Source organism: Triplophysa rosa, linkage group LG4 (assembly GCF_024868665.1).
Source record: "Triplophysa rosa linkage group LG4, Trosa_1v2, whole genome shotgun sequence".
In the NCBI taxonomy this organism is placed as follows: Eukaryota; Metazoa; Chordata; class Actinopteri; order Cypriniformes; family Nemacheilidae; genus Triplophysa; species Triplophysa rosa.
Genome location: NC_079893.1, coordinates 6,370,755 through 6,394,394, shown reverse-complemented (window position 1 = coordinate 6,394,394; position 23,640 = coordinate 6,370,755). Strand labels below are relative to the sequence as shown.

Below are 23,640 nucleotides of genomic sequence, written 5' to 3'. Positions count from 1 at the left end.
TAAACAGACAAAAATACGTTATCTCCTTCAGCAAAAAGGCGAAAACGTGACGACGTCTTAGTTTTGTGTCAGCCACCATAGTGCTTCGAAAGGGAGGGGTGGAGTGAGCCGTTGGTTGCATTTTCCAAACTAACCACTAGATGTCACTAATCTGTTTACACTGGACCTTTAAATCATTCATACCAGTCCTAAATAATTCATTTCATTTACATAAATATGGTTTACACAGAAATTCAAGAAAATAAATAAATGGCTAAAATAGATATGAACTTGTAGATGTACAAACGTTGGTCATATTTTCATGTTACGTATTATTTTGTGGGTCCCCTGATCTGTATCATATAAAGCAACACTTAGTTTTGTCTTGTTTGTTCTGCGTTACAGATTCACCGTGGAAGGTTTACATGGCTGACGTTAGCCCTCCGCTTACCAGTTTGTTAGTCAGTGGTCTGACACCAGCCAGGACATATCAGTTCAGAATATGTGCCGTCAATCAGGTGGGACGTGGACAGTACAGCCCCGAGACAAACAGGTAAACTGAGACACATGCTAGTCAAAACCAGACTTTTGAGTGTTGGCATAATGTCTGGTCCATTTACAGGACATGGGCATCTAGGGGGCAGAGTGACCAAGCATGGATAAATATATAAAAGTAGACCAGCATGCGAAGAAGAAGTAGGTTGTTCAAATCAAGATGTGAACAAGGAGTTTGGAAAGAAATGATAAAAAAAATGTTTCAGGCTTTTGCGTGTTTGTAGCCATCTGTCTAAAAGTTCTTGCTGTTTGACAGATACATCAGAATATACGGTTGTGCCTGAGGTTATGCTGTTTGCTTCCTATAATCTGTCTCAAACAAAACCCTTGAACATCTTATAAAGATTCACGATCAGAAATAAATTTATTGGCGGAGTGTGCTCACTCACGCAAGGAATTTGCTAATGCTATCGCCAAAACTCATAAATCCAACATCTTACAAAAACAACATATTAACAGAATAATCCAAACACAGATCGTGTAGATTTTAATCTTTACAAAGAGTATAATGTTAAATGCATTCTTTGTCTCAAAGTGAAAATTTTGCCCATCTTTACTCGCAGAAACCATGTAGCAGCCAGCCAATCAGATTAGTGCAATAAAGTGAGCCATATTCAGTAGCCCTTGCTATTTTAGCGTGCATCAAATGGTCCATGAGATGACATATGACAAGCACGCAGACATCCTCAGACACGATGTTACTGAAGTGTGAGGACAACATTTGAACCCTATCAAAAGAAATTATGGTTGTAATTGAATTACATTAAACGCTCGGATTGAGAGACATTAACACAAAAACAGAAAGCTATATTTAGGGGCCATTTAAAGAGGTGTGCGAGAGCGTTTCTTAAGGAACATTTCGCATAGGATAATCGTTTCAAATCTAAACTTGGCCATAGAGGACGTGTTAGCTATTCGTTCTTTGTACGGTTTGCATTTTTATTCTCATATAAATTGGTGCACATCACAACGACTGCATTTCAAATTGAATCAAAATGCTAAAAGAACTTAAAAGTCCATAAAAGGTTCAAATGGCAAAGAGCTAAACTCTCTTTGCTAAACGGCAGGCAGATAGCCTGCTCAGTATCCAAGGACACGTTGAAAAAGCTTGTCATGCTGTTTTGCAGATCTTCACTTCTGTTTGAAGTCAGTATCCATTAAACTGACATACAGTTTCTGTTGAATAGTAGATAGTCCAGCCAAAGCCTCCCTTGCTCTTATAATCACTGTGTTTAATGTTGAGATTGCCGATAAAGTGGGTTTACGCTCTTTTGATTTGTATTATTTGGAGCTTACGCTGTGTTTAGATAAGGGTAAATTTCACACACCTGAAGTACCTGAAGCATGTTTACATAGACCTGTAGTCTTTCTTAGACAGAGTGTCAATCAGCATCAAGTCTTATCTGTCTACATGATAGTATTCATTCATTCATAGTTGTAATCATTTCATTTCCAAAACCAGAATTACCCAAATGCTTTTCACCTATTTTAGTCGCTGAAAACGCGCGACGGCACATAATTTAAAATCACCAGATTTGTGTGCTGTCGCATATCTTTCGAACTGAATGTTTCATTTAAAATGCCAAGTGATAACAAGAGGAACAGTTGAAGAGGACGGAAAGAAAGATGATGAAGAGGAAGAGAAACACAAAAAATCAAATATTGATGGAGAGGGCACTTATTAAAATTGGAGCACCTATCTGCTTTGGCCTCATTTCCAATTAATGTCTGGATCGTCATCATATGAAAAATTCTTATTCTTTTATTCTTCTTGTTCAGTTTTTGGCATAGGTCTATCAAAGAAAAAGTGTAATAACTCCTGAATACGTGCAAAAGAATCCTTTTCTTTTTTCATCATTTATTAACGTTTTTATCTTAAATATTAAAGGGTGCTGTATATGTAGAAGTGCATTCACATTTGGCACACTGCAAACAAAGTTAACTTTTATATGTAGTAATATACAAATAATACTGTATGTTTTGAGTATTTGGACATTTGTTTAATATTCAAACCTTTTGGAACATACAGTATGCATATTTCATATGATGGCTCTAAGGACACCGTGTAACCTGTGGAGGTCAGTGTCTGAATTACAGAGATATAATACTGAAGTTCGTATATAAAATAAACTTATATTATATCGTCTTACAATGCCAACCTGCCCCTTTCATACGGCCCAATGATTGACTAAAACGAATGTTTCTAAACCTTTTAAATTGGTTTAGGATGATTATTGTTTATTTGACAAAACATCAATCAGACTTAGCAACTTCCTACAAGATTGCTTTATCAAGCTAAATACCTTTAAATCGCAGATTAGAGCCCTGGATTGTTTATCGCCTGCTCTGGGACTCTACAGTCTCTAAAAGTCTTCAGACAGACGCTGAGTGCCAAAACCCATGCTATCATGTTAAGAAATTAGAGGGTTTACTGGTTCACACTCATTGGGTTGAATGTAAAAAAGACCTGACTGTTTCTGTAGTTTATTAATAAAATGTATAGCGTTATTTAGTTGTTTCATCACATTAGCATTATTTTTATCTTCATAAATAATTGTCTCACTTGTTTACAATTGAATACTTCATTTGCTACCATTTGGTTTGAAAAAAAACCCAGATTTTCCATCACAGTAAACAAGAAGGTCTGATGGACGGATCTAAGGTTTTTGCCAAATCTAGCCATTGGTTTTTCTGTCATTAAAAGTTATTTTTGATTTATCTGTCAGCTGAAAATGTTACCACAGTTCATAGGGCACCTGTTTTGCTTTTTTTTAACCAGATTTGGGACTCTAGATTCATTTTTATTAAACATATAATATTCATGTGAAAGAATGTAGTATATGCAGTGTTGGGTGTAACTAGTTACTAAGTAATTAGTTACTGTAATTTAATTACTTTTCCCTTGAAAAGTAAAGTAAGGGATTACTCTTATTTTTCTGTAATTTAATTACAGTTACTTCTGATGTAATTAAACTAAATACTTTGTGTAATATGTGTGTGTGCAGAAGAGGAATTTACATCAAAATTCAAAGTCTAACTTTAAAATCCGTGCTTTAATGTATAATTCTCACATTTGTAATTAATAATAATACTTTATGTAGTTTTATATTATTTATTTGAATGAATTAAAAGAGCCGTTTCATGTCTATCCTTGAATCACTTAACTCATCAAGGTTGATGTAGGATATAGAAAGTAATTATGTCATGGCTCTGCTTCCTTAGTCAGGTTTTTCTTGGTCCTGTAGCAGAGCCATGACAAAGTCTTTGGTTATGTGTGGAGAGAAACATATTGTTGTCCGTTTGACAATAATATACGTTCTCTCCAGTGTCTTGTCATTGGCCCCATTCCTCTCGTTTCCTCGTTATCTTTCCCTGAGTGTTTAATGTCCCACACCTGTCCCATGTCGTTATCCCTCGTTTGTCAATCCCTATATATACCCTCATGTTTCTTTGTCTTGTTGCTCGTGTATTACATATGTGTATGTGGATTGTGCTTTGTACTGTGTCGTGTTTGTGTAATGTGGTGAGTTCCTGTCTTTGAGTTAGTTTAGTTTATTTTGTAGTTGTGATGTGTTTTAGTCTAGTCCTGTTAGTTTAGTTTATTTTGTAGTTGTGATGTGTTTTAGTCTAGTCCTGTTAGTTTAGTTAGTCTTGTTCCTGTTTCTATGTTTGTTACTTTACCCCCACGTGGGTCTTTGTTTTGTTGCTTTTTATTTATTAAAGTTTGTGTTAACCCCTTACCCGCTGTCTGCACCTGGGTCCTCTGTCTCCGTGTCTCTCACCACCCCCATTCATGACAAATTAGTAATAAGTAATTAAATACTTTTTGAAGAGAGTAACTTGTACAGTAATCTAATTGCATTATCGAATGTGTAATTAGTAACTAGTAATTAATAACTTTTTCAGAGTAACTTACCCAACACTGAGTATATGTGCACTTTTAAGCCTTGCACTTTTAATTGAACAGCAAATATTTTAAAAACAACAATTTATTCAACGTAAAAAGTCTTTTTGAATGAGTTCTTCCCATTAACGATATATATTTTCCAGTTTTTCTGCACTCTTAGAACCGAGTTAAGCTGAGTATGTTCCGGTGAATATCATTCACCTGCTGGATCAGTACAGAGTTTTTTCTGTACTATTAAAGACTTTATAGAAATACCAGAAGGATCGATTTCTGTCTCTCCAGAACTACTGTATAAGCTATGAAACTTTTAGAAAGATTCTGGGAGAAAACTCAGAGATAAGCCTCCAGCTTGTTTTTATGATACGATTCACATGATGTTATCATTATTTATTTTGTCAGGCTGATGCTGCGAGAGGAACCACCCAGCGCGCCTCCCAAAAACATTGTGGCTAGTGGTCGAACCAATCAGAGCATCATGGTCCAGTGGCAGCCGCCCCCAGAGCTACAGCTCAATGGAGTCCTAAGAGGATATGTGCTCAGGTATAAAATAAACACCCCAAAATGAAAATTCTTTCATCATTTATAATGGCCCCTACTGACTTCCGTTGTGTGGACATTTCTGTAAATATCTTCACTTGACAGAATTGTGACAGAATTTTCATTTTTGGGTGAACTATCCCTTTAAGGATGTCTTGGGATCAATGGATCAATGTGCGCATCATTGTGTGAATGATTTTCTCTCTCTTCACACGTGCTGTAAAAAGATAGCTTCTAATACACACTGAATAATAGACGGTTTCAAAGCAACAATAGAAATAAACGTTACTGACCTTAACTTCCGGTACACATTCCCAAACAATAGAGTGCCTGTAGATTATTTCTGATAACAAGCAAAAGAAACCTTGGCTAATCTGGTCTCTCCAATATTTTGAATTTAGACTGCGATACCAAGCTCAACCGCTAGATGTCAATGTCCCATATGTTTTTTTTTAAATGCGACAAAACTACAGGACCCATTCAACAAACTATTTAGTAAGATTAACATACAACAAAATTCAACAAATCGTTTATTTAATACAGTTATTATACAATAAAATAATAAAATAAATAAACATTAAAATAATTTAAATAAAATATAAATAGTCATATTATTAGACACCAGCCAGAATGATAAACAAACACAGACGGAAGTTAACTGCAGTCCAGGCGCGCGCGTCCGATGAATGGTCTACAGCATCTTAGAAATGTCTGTAACTAGAGAATTTTTAGCTGTACATGACCAGAACACATTAACAGCCGATGCTATTATTTCCAACCACCTCGACTAAATCTCAAAATCTGCTAGCCGATCTGACTCAAACCAACATCTGTGGGTCCGAGCTGGACATTTGTTGTCATTAGCTGGTCCAAGCTGTTTTAGATGCTTGATCAGATGGATCACCAGCTGATAGGATTGAGGTTGATCTTGAAAAAGTCATTTACAAACCCTGACAACCAACAATCCTATATAGATGTCAACAAACCTTGGCGGGTATGATGTCTTAGGAAATTATACGCAAATAGCAACACAAGAAAAATCTCTCGGAAGACTTTAGCAACAAGTTCTGCACAAGCACACACTTCTCACATTCTCTGCAAAAATGTCAAAACGTGTGCGCGAGCGATTTTGACAATCAAGTCCTAAAAAAACACGTTCTCTCTCCTCCTCCCACTCAGATATAGATTGGCGGGTCTGCCTGGTGAGTTTCAGCTGAAGAACATCACCAGTGCAGAGATTAATTACTGTCTGATTGGAGACCTCATCATCTGGACGCAGTATGAGATCCAAGTGGCTGCCTACACTGGAGCCGGTCTGGGGGTGTACAGCCAGTCTGTCACTGAGTACACACTGCAAGGAGGTTAGACAATCACACACACCCGTATACACAAATACACACAGACACAATGCTTTACCAAGCAAAACATTGTTCTAACTACTCTTACAACAGTTAACTATGGTTTAACTATAGCAGTCATAGTTCCTTTTGGTTTTATGTGTAGTAAAACCAAAGTTACCACAGTTTTACCACAGTAACCATTTAACCTTGGTATTTGAAACTATGTAAAAACTAAGATTATACAAATGGTAATAAATTCTCGAAAAAAAGGTTACTACATGTAATACATATACTAACTGCACTAAAATCATGGTTGATTTTTCTACGGTTGGGCAGGTAGGGCTTTAATGGTTGTCAGGGGCCATTACCATTTAATTTAGTGTATGTTTCAGAATTTGGATTTTAATAAATATACTGAAGCAATTTTAATCTCAAAGGGGTTAAATATGAGACAAAAAAGAAGTTACTTTATGTTTTTGTACCCCAAGCTGTGAACCGTAGCACATGTCACGCCGTGTGGGTTCAATCCCAAAGGAAGAACATATTGAATGTATTTTGTGACCATTAGTTCTGTTATACACTGACACATCATCGTTTTGCACATTGTGGATAGTAAATACTATTTGAGTCGAAGTAATTTACCCAAAAATGAACATTCTTTTTATATTTTGAAGAACATTGGTAACCAAACAACACTGGCCCCCATTGACTTCCATTGCATGGACACAAAACCACTGAGACATTTCTCAAAATATATTCTTTTGTGTTCCACAGAAGAAGATAGTCATACATGTCTTGAACGACCTGAGGGTGGATTATCATTTTTGGTTAAACTATCCCTTGAAATGGACTAAAAATAATGAATACGACATGGCAAACCACTGACACAAACTAAGACGAATAAAACCAAAAAAGTGTCACGAGTACCACAGCAAGACACTCATCAGGGTTGCTAATATCATAAAGGATCTAGTGTAACCATGGGAACCGTGAAATCCATTAGCTGGCTTTACTGCCCAGATTGGCCATCTGAAAGAAGAGTAAATTTATGGTCTCTGGGCTAACACTGACCATAGGCCATTAATTAATCTAATTTGGTTTATGTGCCTGAATTTGTGTGCCTGTGCACGCAGAAAATGTGTGGGGGTGTTCCGAGTTTCCTGAGCCGCGATTATCAATATTATTTACTGTCAGTGTAATGATACTCCTGCAGAGATTAATAGAGACTTACGATCTTTATTAAAAGAACCTTTTTCGTGCACTGTCAACAAAGCCCTTTCCACACTTTTGCAAGTAGTTTTGTGGTCACACACTTTTGATGTGTATGTGGGCAAGAGCAACGTATTTTGTGCCTTTGCGTCCCTTGCAGGATGAATCACTAGTGTCCATTCCAATTGGATGATGTCTAATCTGTTTTTAACATCCCAGGCCTGATTTTACTTCACCCAAAAAAGAAAATCCTGTAATCATTTACTCACTTTCGAGTTGTTCCAAACACAGAGAAAGATATTTGGAAGAATGCTTATAACCAGACAGTTTTTGCCCCCCATTGACTCCCATAGTAGGAAAAATACAATGGTAGTCAAAAGTGCCCCAGAACTGTTTGCTGTCCTACATTCTTCAAAACATCTTCTTTTGTGTTATTACCTACTATGGGAGTCAATGGGGGACAAAATCTGTCTGGTTGTAAGCATTCTTCCAAATATATATATATATCTGTGTTCATCAGAACAAAGAAATTTATACAGATTTGGAACAACTCAAAGGTGAGGAAATGATGACAAAATTTTCATTTTTGGGTGAAGTATCCCTTTAAAGCGACCATTTTAACATGTTAAGAGTAAACCGCTTTTAGTTTTTATGGAAATATAATACATTATCTCTCAAAATCTCTTTAAATGACCAGTCCAGTTTGTTGCTTACAGTAGGTGCCCTTACTGTTCTTATACTGTCAAGTGCAAAATTATCGTTCCAAATTCGCAGAATTCTTTTATATGACTGAATGTCTTGCGCTGTGCAGTGCCTACAGCGCCCCCACAAGACTCGGAGGCTGTCCCTGTCAATTCCACCACCATCAGATTCACCTGGACGCCACCACCTCAACAGTTCATCAATGGCATCAATCAGGGGTACAAGGTACAGCACAACCGATCTGACATGTTTCTGTCACTTTTCTGACAGTTTTTTAGTATGTATTAGTAATTAACCCTGAATGGCTGCCAATAAAAAACAAATTAATAATACAAATACAGAAACAGATTTTTAGTCAACTAGTAAATATATGGGAAACAGACATTCTCATTGTAGAGAACAATTGGATGAATCTTTAGGTTTTAATGTTGCAAGCTCAACCTTTACCGTACGTCTAATTCTTATTCTTCGGTGTCTCTCTCGCAGCTGCTGGTGTGGCCTGAACACTGTCCGGAATGCATTACCATGGTGACTATTGCCCCTGAGTTCCACGGGTCACGTCACTATGGTTACGTTACCGGTTTAAAGAAGTTCACATGGTATGAAACGGCGGTGCTTTGTTTCACCACGCCTGGCGACGGCCCAGCTAGCACGCCACAGCTTATCCAGACGCACGCTGACAGTGAGTACACACATGTGCACGCACACACATACTAACCCCTGACCAGTGTTGGGTAAGTTACTCTGAAAAAGTAATTAATTACTAGTTACTAATTACATACTAGTGTAATAAGATTACTGTACAAATTATTCTCTCCAAAAAGCTTTTACTTACTTATTACTTTCCATATACTGTACTATATCAACCTTGATTAGTTAAGTGATTCAAGGATAGGCACGAAACGACTCTTAATTCGTTCAAATAAATGATATAAAACTACAAAAAGTATTCTTATTAACTGACCAAAGTATTACAAATGTGGGAAAGATACATTAATGCATGCATTTTAAAGTTAAACTTTGAATTTTAATGTCAATTCCACATAGTATTTAGTTAAATTACATTCGAAGTAACTGTAATTAAATTACAGAAAAAAATGGAGTAATCCCTTACCTTTAAAGTGAATTAAATTACAGTAACTAATTACTTAGTTACTAGTTACACCCAACTCTGCCCCTGACACAGTTTTAACCCATGATTACTGAATACCAACCCATTCATTTCTATGTGATTGGGTGCATCCTATTCGAAATACATTTTTCTAAATATCTTGCTTCTCAGATTTTTCTCCTGAGTAATCTCACATGTATTACAGAAGAGACAATGTCTCAAACTCCCAGTCAGATTTAAAATTCCCTCATACATTTTTTTTATCAATAATTACAAAATCTAAATTGCATGCTTTATCTGAGCTACAATATGAATATCCACATTAAGTTTATAGCAATATACTCAATGTTTCATTTATGAGGAACATCTGAGAGTTGATACATCAAACACAACTGAGATCTTCAATAAGTCCGATATCATGAGTCATAAAAGAGCAACCTCAGAGCAATTAAATAGTCCTCAGGGATATAATGTTTTCTTTGCGCTCTTGACACTTAGCAAACTTGTGGATCCCCACGCATACTTACAGTCAGTCTGTCTGTAGTTAATTGCCGGCGATCGACTAACAGTACGCTCTTTATTTCAAAGCTGTCCAGCCGGCATCGAGAAAGATATCTTGCTGCAAAAACAAGCCCGTTTGTTTGACATTTCAGCCTTCAGAATCAATATTGAGGAGAAATTTGGCCCTTTCACTATGCATACTGCAATTTGCCACGTAATTGTGCTTTTACATCGCTATTGATTAGCCTTTTTGCCAATATATATTGGCCACCCGAGCTCTGTCTTTGTGCCACGCCGCAGGCGTGGATAGTCGGCTTGGACTAACCTGCAATTATTGAAGCAGGATCACTCTCGTTAGTCAATTCGCATGTGCTCGGTTTTGATTGTCCTATTGCGCACGAGCGCGCAAATACAATGTCTGTTAACAGACAATGTCATTTTCATCAGATGATAACAGCGCGAGGTCTTCTCTGTTCTGGGGAGCCGCAGTAGCTTGTTTCATATGAATAGCTCAATCAGACCAACAGGTTGGATAAATGTAAACCATTGTGTACACATACGCTCCCCCGTCTCTCAGGCTTTTAATTATTCTGTGTTAGGTATAGCCATGTTTTCATGCTAGCAAAATACAGCAAATTTGTTTCATTTATTCATCCAGCTGGATATTTTGACTGAAGTTTTCTGGTTGTTTTAAACTCTTGGATTGTTTAATTTTACTGTAAATGGAATGAAATCCGATTTATGCAGATCAAATTTTATGTAGCTAAATCGAAAAGAAGAAATCAATTTAGCAAAAAAGTCAATATAAGTTGTTGCAATTAATATTTTTATTATCAACTGAATTCAGGTTTTGGCGAAGAGCCCTCATTTATTCCATGAAGAAAGTACACGAAAATTTGCAAATTCTCTACATTTAATAGCGTAGATTCTTTTATTAAAGTTCACTTCCTAAAAATCTTCAGGTTTTATTTTAAAAAAAGTACAGATTGGAATAAAAATGAACAAACCGCATGTAGCTAAAGCAAATATGTACGAAAAAAAGCTGTTTACCTACAACATGAATAAAGTTGTCGGAACAAACAAAATGTACGTGAATGAAGCAATTAGTTTGGGATTTGAATGCAGTCAATGGACTCGTACATCCTCATAAACACGGATGATTGATTAACTTGTTGTTAAAGTTGCCAAACTTAAAACTTTTTTATTGAAAAGTATTAGTTTAGTTTTTGGAGAATAAGTGTTTGAATGGAATTCGATTCCTTACAGTATTTACTCTTAAAAGACACCCTACCAAATTCAGCAAAAGCTTAGATGCTTTTATTGAAGTTCCGGTTCCTGAAGTTTTATTTTAAAATAAGTACAGATTGGAATAAAAACACTTAAGTAACACCAAGCGCATGTAGCTAATTTAAAGACGTATGAAAGCAAAGATGTACGGAAAAAGTTGTTTAACTACAACGTGAATAAAGTTGTCGTAACCTACAAAACGTACGCCAATAAAGCAAATTATTTTGAAGTACAGATTAGAATAAAAACATTCAAGTTAAATGTAACGCATGTAGCTAAATCTTAGATGTACGAAAGCAAATATGTAAAAAAACAGTTTAACTACAATGTGAATAAAGTTGTCGGAACGTACAAAACGTAAGCAAATAAATCGATTTTAAAGTATTTTAACGTACAGATTGGAATAGAAACATTCAAGTAAAATGTAGTGCGTGTAGCTAAAGAAAAGTTGTACGAAAATAAATTGTTTAACTTCGACGTGAATAAAGTTGTTGGCGTAAGCGAATAAACAGTTTGGTTTGGGATTTGAATGAAGTGCAGTCAGTTAAATGGACTCGTGCGTTCTCATAAGCACAGGTGATTGATTAACTTGTCAGTCTAGCGTGACGACCGGCTCTGATAAGGTCCGCTTGACAGTTGGGGCACGAGAGTTTGCCACACTAGCGTTAGATCTAATGAGATTGAAGGTTTATCCGCACACATTAAGCATGGAGCTTTTCAGGCAACTGTCATGTTCGTCTGTCGGATTTATTGTCTTGCGGGGTTTGTACGCATGATTGATTAACCACTAAATGACTGCTAACGCATGAGGGTAATTACCAACAAATACATAATTCGCTTTCAGCCATTTGCATTTGTGATGGAACGCTTCCACAGCAGCAAGCTCTTCGTGGGAGCATTACGGTCTGCGAACCGAGGGTAAATCCTTTACCATAAGCGAGTTTCAAAGCATCTAAAGTACTGCCAAATAAATAATGAGCTTTGTTCCAGTCAACATAAACACGTGCATATGCTAGCAGCGAGAGCGTTGATAAACCTACTGTGTATTCATGGTTTTATATTCCCTCACAGAAAGCTGGGTTGTTTTAAAGATTAATTGTCTTATGTCTTCCACCTCTATAGGTGACCTTCGGATTCAGAATGCACCCTATTTACATACACACATATTACTATTGTGCAAGCTAACTCACACGGCCATAACGCACACATAAATTCTTCAGTATGGTGGTGTCTTGCAGGCCTCAAGCATGTAATCTCACAACCATAAATCATTTAGCTTGTTTTGAATGTAGTTTACACCAAACATTTGTACTTTTTAAATGCTTCAAATTCGTGACATAAAGACCACAGTCATACTTGTAGTTTTACTGGACTAAGAGGAAGAGAAACATACGCATCTTGAACTGTACGTGTGTTTGCGTGTTCGTGTGTGTGTGTTACAGAACCAGGCCCGGTCTCTCACCTGAGCTTTACTGAGATCCTGGACACATCTCTGAAGGTTAGCTGGCAGGAACCCAAAGACAAGAATGGCATTATCACAGGTGATACTATTCAATAACCATCCAATCATATTTACATTTATTCATTTAACAGACACTTTTATCCAAAGCGACTTACAAATTAAAGTCCCAGTGAAATTAAAAATGACAATTCTTATTTTTTCATGAAATATTGCAGCATTTATAGTAAATAGCTTATCAATGTGGGTCATTTTCTTTTTAAAATCCATGTACCCTCATAATCTTACGTTAAAATCAGAAAATGCACTTCCGCCCTGAAATGACTATCCATCTCAAATGACGTAAATTAGACGGCTTGGCCGGAGCATCCGTTAACTCCTCCCCTTCAACTGTCAGTCTGCTGCCAGTTCCATATCAAATCAATGCAACGGCTGTTTTTACACATGCAATCAATTCGCAGTGAAAAACGCAAGCCACGCCCACTAATTTTCTCCTTTGATATTCCTTTTCACTCGGAAGTGTGTCAGAATACGGAAGTAAAAAATGATCGCAACATCTGGTTCACGGGGACTTTAATCACAGTTGCAACAGGAACGCAACAGAAACTTCTTTTTTAAAAATCACATGCTGTAATATCAGACTGTGTAAGCAAAGTTGACAGCAGAAGTAATGTTAAAAACTGAATTTCATTGACTTGCATTGTGTTACGCATTAAACATCATTTGACCTTGTTTGGGAACTTCCAGTTGAAAAAAAAATCAGTCTTCCCATGAGACGATACAACCCCAATAGCACACATACATTTAATTTAGAATGTATGTAAAACTGACCTTTCTAAGACATTTATCAAATGTTTTTACATAGCAGATGTTTTCGGATCTCCAAATCTTTAACATACGTACCAGTGCAATCTGGATAACCTTCTAAAATTCGTACACATTTTCTTGTCTTTCACTGTTTCTTTTCTTGCAACATAGTGGCCGATATTTTTACGTGTGATGCATTTTTGCGCATAATATTGTGTTGTTTTGTTAGCATAGCTGTAAGCTAATGTCATTAAGAGTCAACTGTGAGTTCTATTCACTATTCATCTGACTAACCATTAACAGAGTTTCTGCAAATGTCGGGCATTCTAAATCAGTCACTAATAAGGTCTGATGATGGATCGGATGCTAAAAGGTTACCACAAACAGTATGCGAACACTATCTCTACCTTTTCTCCACAGGCTACGTCTTATGTTGGGAGGAAGCCGGGCAAAACGAAACCCGCGTAATGCACACCCTATCCAACTCCACACTGGTGTATAAAGTAACCGGGCTCACCTCGCTAACCACGTACACACTGCAGGTGGCCGCAGTAACACAGGCCGGAACGGGAATGGCCACTTCGTCGACCATCTCGACAGGACTTCCTCCAGGTCTGCACATTCAAACAAACACACACACAGAGACATGTCTGGTTTACTATCTCCGTGGGGACAGTCCATAGGCGTAATGTTTTTTATACTGTACAAACTGTATATTCTATCCCTACCCCTAAACCTAAACATCATAGAATACTGTTTGCATTTTTAGATTTTTAAAAAATATTGTTCTGTACAATTTATTAGCTTTTTTGCCCATGGGGACCTCAATTTTGGTCCCCACGGTGACACGAGTCCCCATGTGTTGGTGTGCATTCAGGTTTAGGTCATGAACACACACTCTCACACACACACACACTTAAGTGTATCAGATTATTTGACAATGAGCGATAGGCACAGCGTTCAAAATCAAAAGGAAATTCAACACGTGAAAGAGGATGCTGCAGCGAGGCGCATATTTCACAAAGACCAGCAAGCCGAGACACAGTCAGTAAGTCTGTAATACATCACAGGGAGTCAGTACGAAGCTCTTGGGGACGCTGCGTGTGTGTGTGAGAGAACATGAAACAAATGATGATGACCAAAAGCCAAGCTACACTCATTATCTCCCACTGATATGCTATGGAGTCAGAAGAGAACGAGCTTTATCTACTGTTGAATGAGCCACCCAAATATCATTATCAATCCATTTAATTGCCAATTAATCATATACCCAAACACAACCAACGCTGCTGTACACAAAACCTAATCGACTCTGAAGTGAGTTATGGGCCCTTTAACATGAGTTTGCTTTGAAAGATAATGAAGACGCAGGGTGGAGAGAAGCGAGACGGTGAAAATGCAGAAATGTTTCAATTCGGAGGCAATTGTAATGCAAATACTTATGTTTCGCTTGTGAACAGAGCTTCCCGGCGCGCCGTCGAACCTGGTCATCTCCAACATAAGTCCTCGCTCCGCCACCATCAGGTTCCGCCCCGGCAGCGATGGCAAAACCGCCATCTCCGAATGGATCGTGGAAGGACAGGTGTGTAGACGTGTGTTTGTGTGCAACTTGGCTAAAAGCTTCCTGTCCGCCAAATCTTTTGATAGTTCCTTGCCACAGTTGGCCATTTTACCTGTAAAAAATGGTCGTCTTTTACAGCAAAACATCCACAAATGACAAGTGTCTCTCCACAAAATGGTTCATTTGGCCACAAATATGAATTTTTCCCTTCAACTTTGCCCCATATTGCAATTTTCCATTTGAAAGTGTTTGCCACGAATGGCAATTTTATCTCTGCCTTACCGGTAAACTTTGCCATAAATGGCAATTTTCTCTCTGCCAAGACCACTCAACGTGCTATGAATGTTCAGCGTGTGCTCGTCAGCGTGTGTATTTGTGTGTGTTATGCCCTTGTCTGGCAGGTTGTGCTCCACTGAAGATGCTGTTGTTTGGCAGGTACTTCATCTCTAGGGACAAACATGCTTGCTCTTCTACTAAAACATCTTCCCCTGGAGAAAACGCGTGCGTGCACACACACACGCAGGGCATTTGACATAGCTGTAGAAGGCTAAGGCGATGTCATGCACCATGTCTCCCAGCCCCTTTAGTTGCGATGCGCATCTGTGTGTGCGCGTGCTCACGCATACGTGTTAAGCCCCTCTTGGAAGGCGCCCAACTCCGTGCGGCGTGAAGAGAAAAAAACTTCTCCTAATGAGAACCCTCCTGTTTTTTCTCTCCGTTTCTTCTGTGCTCCCGTCTTTAATACTGTTTAATCGACGGAGAGCAGGAGGGTGGGATGTGAGAAGATTAGAGGTATTGAGGTGGGACTAATGGGGTCTTAAGTCTATGGGTTAGAAATCAACTTGTGCAGGGGAGTTTTTTTACAGTTGAATTCCTCGCAGCTGCACGCTGGACCGGGCGGATGCCAATTTCGTTTCCTTTTGTGATCTTTTCACCTTTCTTGTGGTGAAATGGGAGGCTGCAGGAATACATGCTGGTTTGGGCGAGCTCTGTGGATGTATTGTTCGTTTCAGCGAAGGGTTACTCAATATTAAAGGCGACGTTTAATTGAAGGTTTTCTTGCTGTTTTGAGTTGAGTTGCAATTCTCCCTCTATCCTTCAGAACAGTTATGGTAAATACTTAATTTGGACTCATACTATATGTCAACCAACACTGGCGTAACAGCCAGGGGTGCGTTTCCCGAACAACGACATAACTCGCTGGTTGACCACCATAGTACGATGGATCATTGGGGAAATTAACGTAGTTATGACTGTTTCCCGAAACCGTAGTAACTCTGTCGGAGATCAATCGTTTGAACCGAGTTGGTTCAGCAATCTAGTTGGGTGACGCCATACAGGTGGTGGAGTAATGACGTCTACTAATAAATACTTCAGATCGAATTAATGTCAAATTCTTGCTGCTGTAAATAACATACAATGCATTTAACAGTGACTTTAGTTATCTTATTTTATTATCTGTTGTTTTATTTCACGATATTTCATTCATTCATAAGTTTCCTCCTACGTGACTCCGCTCAGGGATTCCCCAGGGTCCTAGTGCACGTACGATCACCGCATGCGCACTTTTATAAAAACAGCGCTTACATTTTCTTAGCGAACTAAAAGATGTCAAATTAAATTTGTTTGTATTTCGAATTATGGATAAAGAATGCACTGCATGTTGCTTGCTTAGTTTGCTCAAAGGCATGATGCATGTAAGTCTACATGTCATAATAAAAAGGAACGATGCTTCTAACCACAGCTCTAGACCTGTAGTTCCAACCATGCAACTTTGCGATTCTGCTTGCGATTGATCGTTGGAACGATGCTTTCGGGAAACACTTAAATCGTTGAACTATGCTGGAACGACGGAACTTGCAACCATAGTTGGCTAACGATGCAGGAGTTTAGCCAATAGTAATGGATAGAGCTGTGGAAATCACTTTTACGACACATCGCGATGCTGATAAAGATTAATGTTTTTAAAATATATATATTTTTAGGGCTGTCAATGTTAACATGTTAACGCCCTGTTGAAAAAAACAGCATATGCAGGGTTAGGTATGTTTTGATGCTGGTTTGACCAGCTTAAACCAGCTAAGGACCAGAACATGAACAGTTTAAATCAGCACATGACCAGCTTAAACCAGCACAAACCAGCATCAAAACTATGCTGTTTTTTTCAACAGGGGCATACGTTTTTTTTTTCAGATTAACGCGTTAAAAATATTTATTGCAATTAACGCAGCATCCATTTGTTTTGTCATCCTGTGTCTACCGTTACATTATATAATCATGCTCTTATTCGTGTACAGGCTTTTAAACCACTTAAGCGCGGATGCGGCAAAGCGCAACGCGAGGTCCTATCTGGTATATACAGTCACGGGCTAAAGGCTGCGTCGGTGAATCTCTGTCAGACAACGCACCAGTATTAAGTTCTCTTTCGTGCTTGAATGAATAAAAACACAGAAGATTATGCCAGAAAGCCCGTTTTGTCTAGCATTTTGGTAAGCACAGACTTCAACGTGTTAAATAAAATCTTAAATGAATGCAAAGAGTTGTGAAAATTGGAGAGGCGTCAGATCTGCGTAGAGAGAAAGCTCTTAAAGGGGCCGCATTCTTAAACATGCTGCTGTGACTCCTGTCACTAATGTTAATCAAAGAACAAAAGAAAAGAGGGTGTTTTATAGCTTTAACGAGACTTCTTCGGTATTTAATTTACAATTTAGCATTAAAGAATATAAAGTGTTTGAGAACTTCATTCAATTTCTATGTATTTCCTACCTGCTAGACATGATAGCTCTCAATACTGTTGAATGGCTATAATTAATGTTAAAATAAATGTAATTTTTTTTTATAGAGACATCAGTTACAGTACTAATATCAGAATGTTGGCTTTCATTCATAAAATGATGCTGTTAAACAAATCAGTTGTTTCCACATTAATTTGAAGATTAAATGTGAAATTATTAGAATGTAAAAGTGTATTTTAAAACATGAATGCTATGTGCGATTAATCGTGATTAATCATATGAAAAATGTGTGATTAATCAGATTAATTGTTTTAATCGATTGACTAATATTTTTTAAATAATGCAATTAAATATAGCATATATTCCAACACTTGCTGTTTTTATTGCATTACTCGTCTTGTTGTCTTATTTTTAACACTTGCTTTCAGTGCTGAAACAGTGGGATCGTAACACCTAGTCCTATTAAGCGAGTCTGTATAAATACTTCTTTCAGATTAATTTCAAAATCAGCGCTTGCTTCTCAAAATCAAAGCATGGCTGAATTTCTTCTGCTGTTTAAAGTTGTTCATGCTGTATACTGCAAATTACGCCACACTTTGCGTCTATTATAAGCGATCTATTAACGTTATCCAACATGCGTGAGTCTTGTCAAAACAGCGTGTCAAAACTATAGCTATGTTTCCATGATCTGTTTTATGCGTATTTTGAAAAAAATTCCTTAAAAAAAGTACCTTAATTTGCGAAAAGTTTCCCAGATAGCACGGGTACATCTGTAAGATGTCTGCTAAAACAATAAAAGTCTAATAGAAACTGAAGAGAGACAGACTCTGATCACCACTTTACAACATATATGAGTTCAATCTGCGTGAGAAAGAAGAGTTTTAAAGTGATAGTTCATGTAAAAATGAAAATTCTGTCATTATTTACTCACTCTCTTGTCATTTCAAACATGTATGACTTTCTTTCTTCCGCAGAACACAAGAGAAGATATTTGGTAGAATGTTGTTAATCGGCACCCATTCACTTGCATTGGTTTTGTGGCCATACAATAGAAGTGAATGGGTGCCGGCACTGTTCGGTGACCAACTTTCTTCAAAATATCTTCTTTTGTGTTCTGCAGAAGAAAGAATGTCATAAAAGTTTGAAATTACAAGAGGGTGAGTAACTGATGACAGAATTTTCAGGTTTTTTAGGTGAACTGTCACTTTAAGAATGCATCAAATTGTGACCCTTTGAACTGTAATCGAACTGATTTGCAAAGCAAGTGAAAATTCACGTGTACATAAAGTTTTAACGGTACAGTTAACAGAAACAATCAGCTAGTTTGGTTTATCACTGAGGGGTACGAAATTAAAATGACTTATGCAAATGTATAAAATATTACCGTCTGTATGTAATTATAAGGGGAATAAAAATGCTATAGAAATGTGCAAAATGGTCCTTTCAAGCATTTTGACAGTTTGTACACGTTAATGATAGGAAAGACAGAGCCGTATGATATTAATCACAGGTTGCTCGATGAATAAACAGAAGCAGCTCTCCAACAGAAAATGGGAGTCACATGACTGTGCCATGTTTGAACTGATAAACAGTTTTTTTTTCAAGATAATGACCGGTTACATTAGTCTCTTTGTAGCGTTTTTCTCATGTTGGAGATGCACGGTTTTTCATTAGCTCATTATTTCATTACAGCCTTATTAAGATCAAGGTGGATAGGAAAACAGCCTTTTCAGGCTCTTAGATGTGAGTGTTGACAATCTATGGCGACATGCTTTTAACTGGAAAAAATAGCCTAGTGCACATAAAGGCAGTCACAGTGATGGTGTGCATTACGGGCAGGTTCACGATTTTATTTTCCCATCTGAATAAAGTTTATTTTATCCTAATATTATAAAATGTATTTTGAGACCTTTGGAATGTCATGATGTTTTTCTTTGACTAGAATGTGGCATGAAAAATTTCGTAGTTGTAAAATACCCAAATAACTTCAGCGCTCTTATTTTGTATCCTCCAATGCACTTGATTACAACTTGACCTTCCATTTCAAAAGTGACTGAACAGAATTGATATCTTAACCAAAAGTGATATAAATTGCAGTCTCTGAATTCTGGCTCATTATTTGGTCATACAATTGAGAATACGCATTTACACAAAATTGGATGTGAATGGATTTTATTGTGGAATAATGCGTACTTTTACACTTTTTATGCATTTGGCAGACACTTTTATCCAAAGTGACTTACAGTGCATTCAAGGTATACATTTTATCGAGAATGAGAATACTTCATTTTCGGTGTTTATAGTTGTTCAAACTGTTTTCAAGTAGTATGCATAGTGTAGTATGCAGTGGGCGGTGGTTTTGCATTCAGAACATATGCTGTGTGTGGCTGTAGGTGGGCGCTGCTAAGGAGGCAGAGGAGTGGAAGGTCCTGTATGAGAGAGACAATCCACCAACCTCTGGAGACTCTCTGGAGATTCCAAATCTCATCCCCTTCACCCAATACAGGTGAGACTTTACCTGTATTTACCAAGTATTTACCGGCCGAAGAGAGCAGATTACACCATGATGTAATTTCATGCTTGTGTGGGATTGGTGATGCTGGTGAAAGCTGATTGGCCAACCTGATCTCACAAGAAAACATAACTATTTAATGAGTTAGCGATGTTGTATAAAATGTGAATTGTAAATGTATAAAAAATATATAAAAACAAAAATAAACCACGTCCCTTAACTTAGAAGATCCTACTAAATGTACAAATTTACTAAATAGTTATGAATTGCTTGAAATTGTTTCGGGTTAACCAAAGTGGTCTTAATGGTTAAAGGCATATTTCACCCAAAAATACAAATTCTGTTACCATTTACTCACTCTTACAGTACATCTTTCTGAACTCTTTTTTTTTTGTTCTCTGAAATACAAAGAAATCCTTGAGAATGTTTTGTGAGATTGCCTTCCAGTAGGTTTGTGTAACGAATAGACAGAACTTCTGTAAATCTTGCGTAGCAGTCAAATCTCATTTTGGTTCATTTCGAATATGGTACGTCCTAACGTGTCATGCTGTTTTCGCGCATCCCGTCACTGACGCCAAACCTGTCGGGACACATCTTGATGATTCATGTTTGAAATAAATGAAACATGAGAGCAACAATGAAAGAGCTAGAGTTTCAGCAAAAAAAGTAAAACGAAGCTAGATAGCCCCAGTCACCACAAAAAAATTCACATGGATTTGGAGAAATGTGTAAATTACTTTATGACATAATGTTTATTTTTACCTGCAGTGTCCCTGAATAGCATCCGACATACGAGACTTGCATAATTCTTCAGGATGCTTCAATATCAAAGTTGCAATCCCAGATCTCTCCGCATCTCTTCCTATCTCTGTTACTAGCTTTAGTTTTTGGTGTTTCATCCCCCTCTCTCTCGCCTTCTCTCCATTCCCCTGATCCATTTCTCTCTTTAATTGATTTTCTCAAGGTCCTGTGGAAAGATGGTCTTCTGATTCTCAGCACACTATCTTGTCCTAAAGGGATTACAGATGATCAGAGGCTGCAGATATCTGTTATCCTGTCCAAAACCCCTTGTTCTGTCACTATTCAAGAGCAAAACCAGGAGATTAAAAATGCTGTTTTCCCTCCCTCCTTGTTTACGCGTGTGCCAGGTTCAGAATGAGGCAGGTGAACGTGGTGGGTTCGAGTCCGTTCAGTCAGCCGTCCAGTGTTATGCAGACCCTCCAGGCCAGTCCAGATGTGGCTCCCGCAGATCTCAGCGTGCTGTCCGCTACTGAAACCAGCTTGAGGATTCGCTGGGAGGTGAGAATGGGTCACACACACTTAAAAACTAATTTCAAACTTATAGAAAAAATTACAATTACATTTGTAACGTCTTGGACGTCTTGGATGACATGAAGGTGAGTAAATAAGCATAACATTTTAAAGGTGTGCTGAACTGGCCGTTTTTATTATTTTATACTGTTGTCTGAGGTCTACTTATGACGTTCGCGTGGTTTTTACATTCGAAAACATCAAAATCAATAAGTAATAGGCTATTTTCTACCTGGGTTTTGAGGCAGTCTCGTCAAACGCTCTGTTTTAATCGGCGTGCCGCATTGAAGACTTGGAAGTAAACGTCCACTGCTATGATTGGATAGCAGTTTGCATAGTAAACTTAGTTGGAGCCTTCTGTGAATTTGGTTAGACACGTAACGTTTTAATTGTAGTCTCTCCGCAAATCCAGCGCCTTGTTCACAAAGGAATCCATGGTGAAATGACGCGAACAAATGCTCAATGTTTCACCCACGTGAGCAGGAACGTACTTAAAAATAAACTTCAACCACGCATTCCTAATATCAGAATCCGAAGGAAGCGACTGTGTTCTTCCACAACAAGGCGCTGCACAATGTTGCATGTTTGTTGCTTGGTCACTCTAAATAAAAATAACTCCTCACTTTTAGAATAAGGCCTCACTTTTGCACATATGACACGGGGCTAGCCGCCCTCGAGAGACCTTCGCTAAAGCGACAGGGTTGCCAGATCTTCACAGAAAAAATAAGCAAATAAAGACAAGACAAAAACAAACCTTAAAATGCAAATTGTTTATATATTTTATAAGATCAAAAATTCTTCAAAATCAAAAAACACTCAAACGCAAGCAGATACGATCACAAATACAGTCTGTTGCACTTCTGTGCGCTCACTTTATAGACGAGGAAACACTGAAAGAGCTTGACAGCTTATTTTTCCTTTCTGTTTTCCTGCTATCACGAGACGTAGTGTCTGTCAGTATCAAGTGTAATTGCTGTTATTTTCTCCTTCACTTCTCCTTTTTCACCTTTTCAAAGCCTGAAGAGTGATCGAGGAATTTGAGTTGTAAAGGCACAAAACGCGAAGGCTGTCATTTCATAAGACAGGACTCCATTTAATCTAAAAAAACGACTTCTGCAAAACGCCCGCTACACATTTGGGGGGGTACTGATGCTGAAAATGACCCCCGGGACACATACCAGCTTAATGCATTACTTCGGGACAGTAATTTATTACGCTCGCTCTAAAACTTTCATGTAGCTGCCATTAAAGATAAGGTTATACTTTTACAATTCTCAAGTAACTGAAGTGCCTCGCGTTTTAATGTCTTTAATGAAAAGCATTTCCACTAAGATGTACTTTATAGTCGCCATGGAAACGTGATGGTGACCTTCAAAATGATTTAGACAGTATTTCAATTTTATTTTGTCACACAGTGTGGTTGTCTATGCACAGTAAACTAAGATAGAAAAACATTTTAAAATAAAATAAAACAATGAAATAAAATAAAATTATATGCATGACTTATACTGAATGATAGTATGCCATCAATAGTTTGAACCCCTTCAAACTGTCCACCTTTTTAAGTTTGACCTCGACGTGCAATTTATTGGAACATGATTCTCATCTTAGTTACACACACAGACACACTAGCACAACACAAACAAACATTCACACATGCGCCCAGACAATCCGCTGATTCTGTCAAGTACAGCTGGGGTGGATGTCAATATTTTTTGGTGAATAGCACCTTAAATCATGCTTTTCATCACTGCAAGCTATCATTGGAATAAAATGCAGCCGTTTGGATTTCTTTTACGATACTTCGGTGGTGCTTTTGTGCCCGTTGGTTTATTCAAATCTCACCTGCCTTGATGTCTTTGCCCTTCACCTTTATTTAGCCACTTGCAGAAGCAGATTACAATGGAAATCCAGAAAGCGTGGGCTACCGCATACGTGCTCGGAGGTCGGACGGGCTCGGGCAGCCACGGATGGAGACGGTTAATGACCGTCAGTCTCGAGAGGTGACAGTGGAGGGTCTGGAGGAATGGATGGAGTATGAGCTGAGCGTTCAGGCCTTCAATGCCATCGGCTCTGGACCCTGGAGCAGCCCAGTGCTAGGCAAAACTAAAGAGTCAGGTGACGCAT

The 23,640-nt window shown here is 38.0% G+C and overlaps 1 protein-coding gene across 2 annotated transcripts in view; it reads left to right on the top strand.

Moving 5' to 3' along the window:
• sdk1b (sidekick cell adhesion molecule 1b) overlaps positions 1–23,640 on the top strand; it is a 188,498-nt gene that overhangs the window by 128,939 nt on the left and 35,919 nt on the right. For both annotated transcript variants that reach the window (XM_057332366.1, XM_057332365.1), the window contains 11 exons: positions 385–532; positions 4,841–4,981; positions 6,158–6,339; positions 8,339–8,454; positions 8,716–8,911; positions 12,571–12,669; positions 13,815–14,006; positions 14,855–14,976; positions 20,084–20,196; positions 21,351–21,501; positions 23,394–23,631. In XM_057332366.1, coding sequence (XP_057188349.1) covers positions 385–532; positions 4,841–4,981; positions 6,158–6,339; positions 8,339–8,454; positions 8,716–8,911; positions 12,571–12,669; positions 13,815–14,006; positions 14,855–14,976; positions 20,084–20,196; positions 21,351–21,501; positions 23,394–23,631 — 1,698 coding nt within the window. The remainder of the gene's footprint in view (positions 1–384; positions 533–4,840; positions 4,982–6,157; positions 6,340–8,338; positions 8,455–8,715; positions 8,912–12,570; positions 12,670–13,814; positions 14,007–14,854; positions 14,977–20,083; positions 20,197–21,350; positions 21,502–23,393; positions 23,632–23,640) is intronic.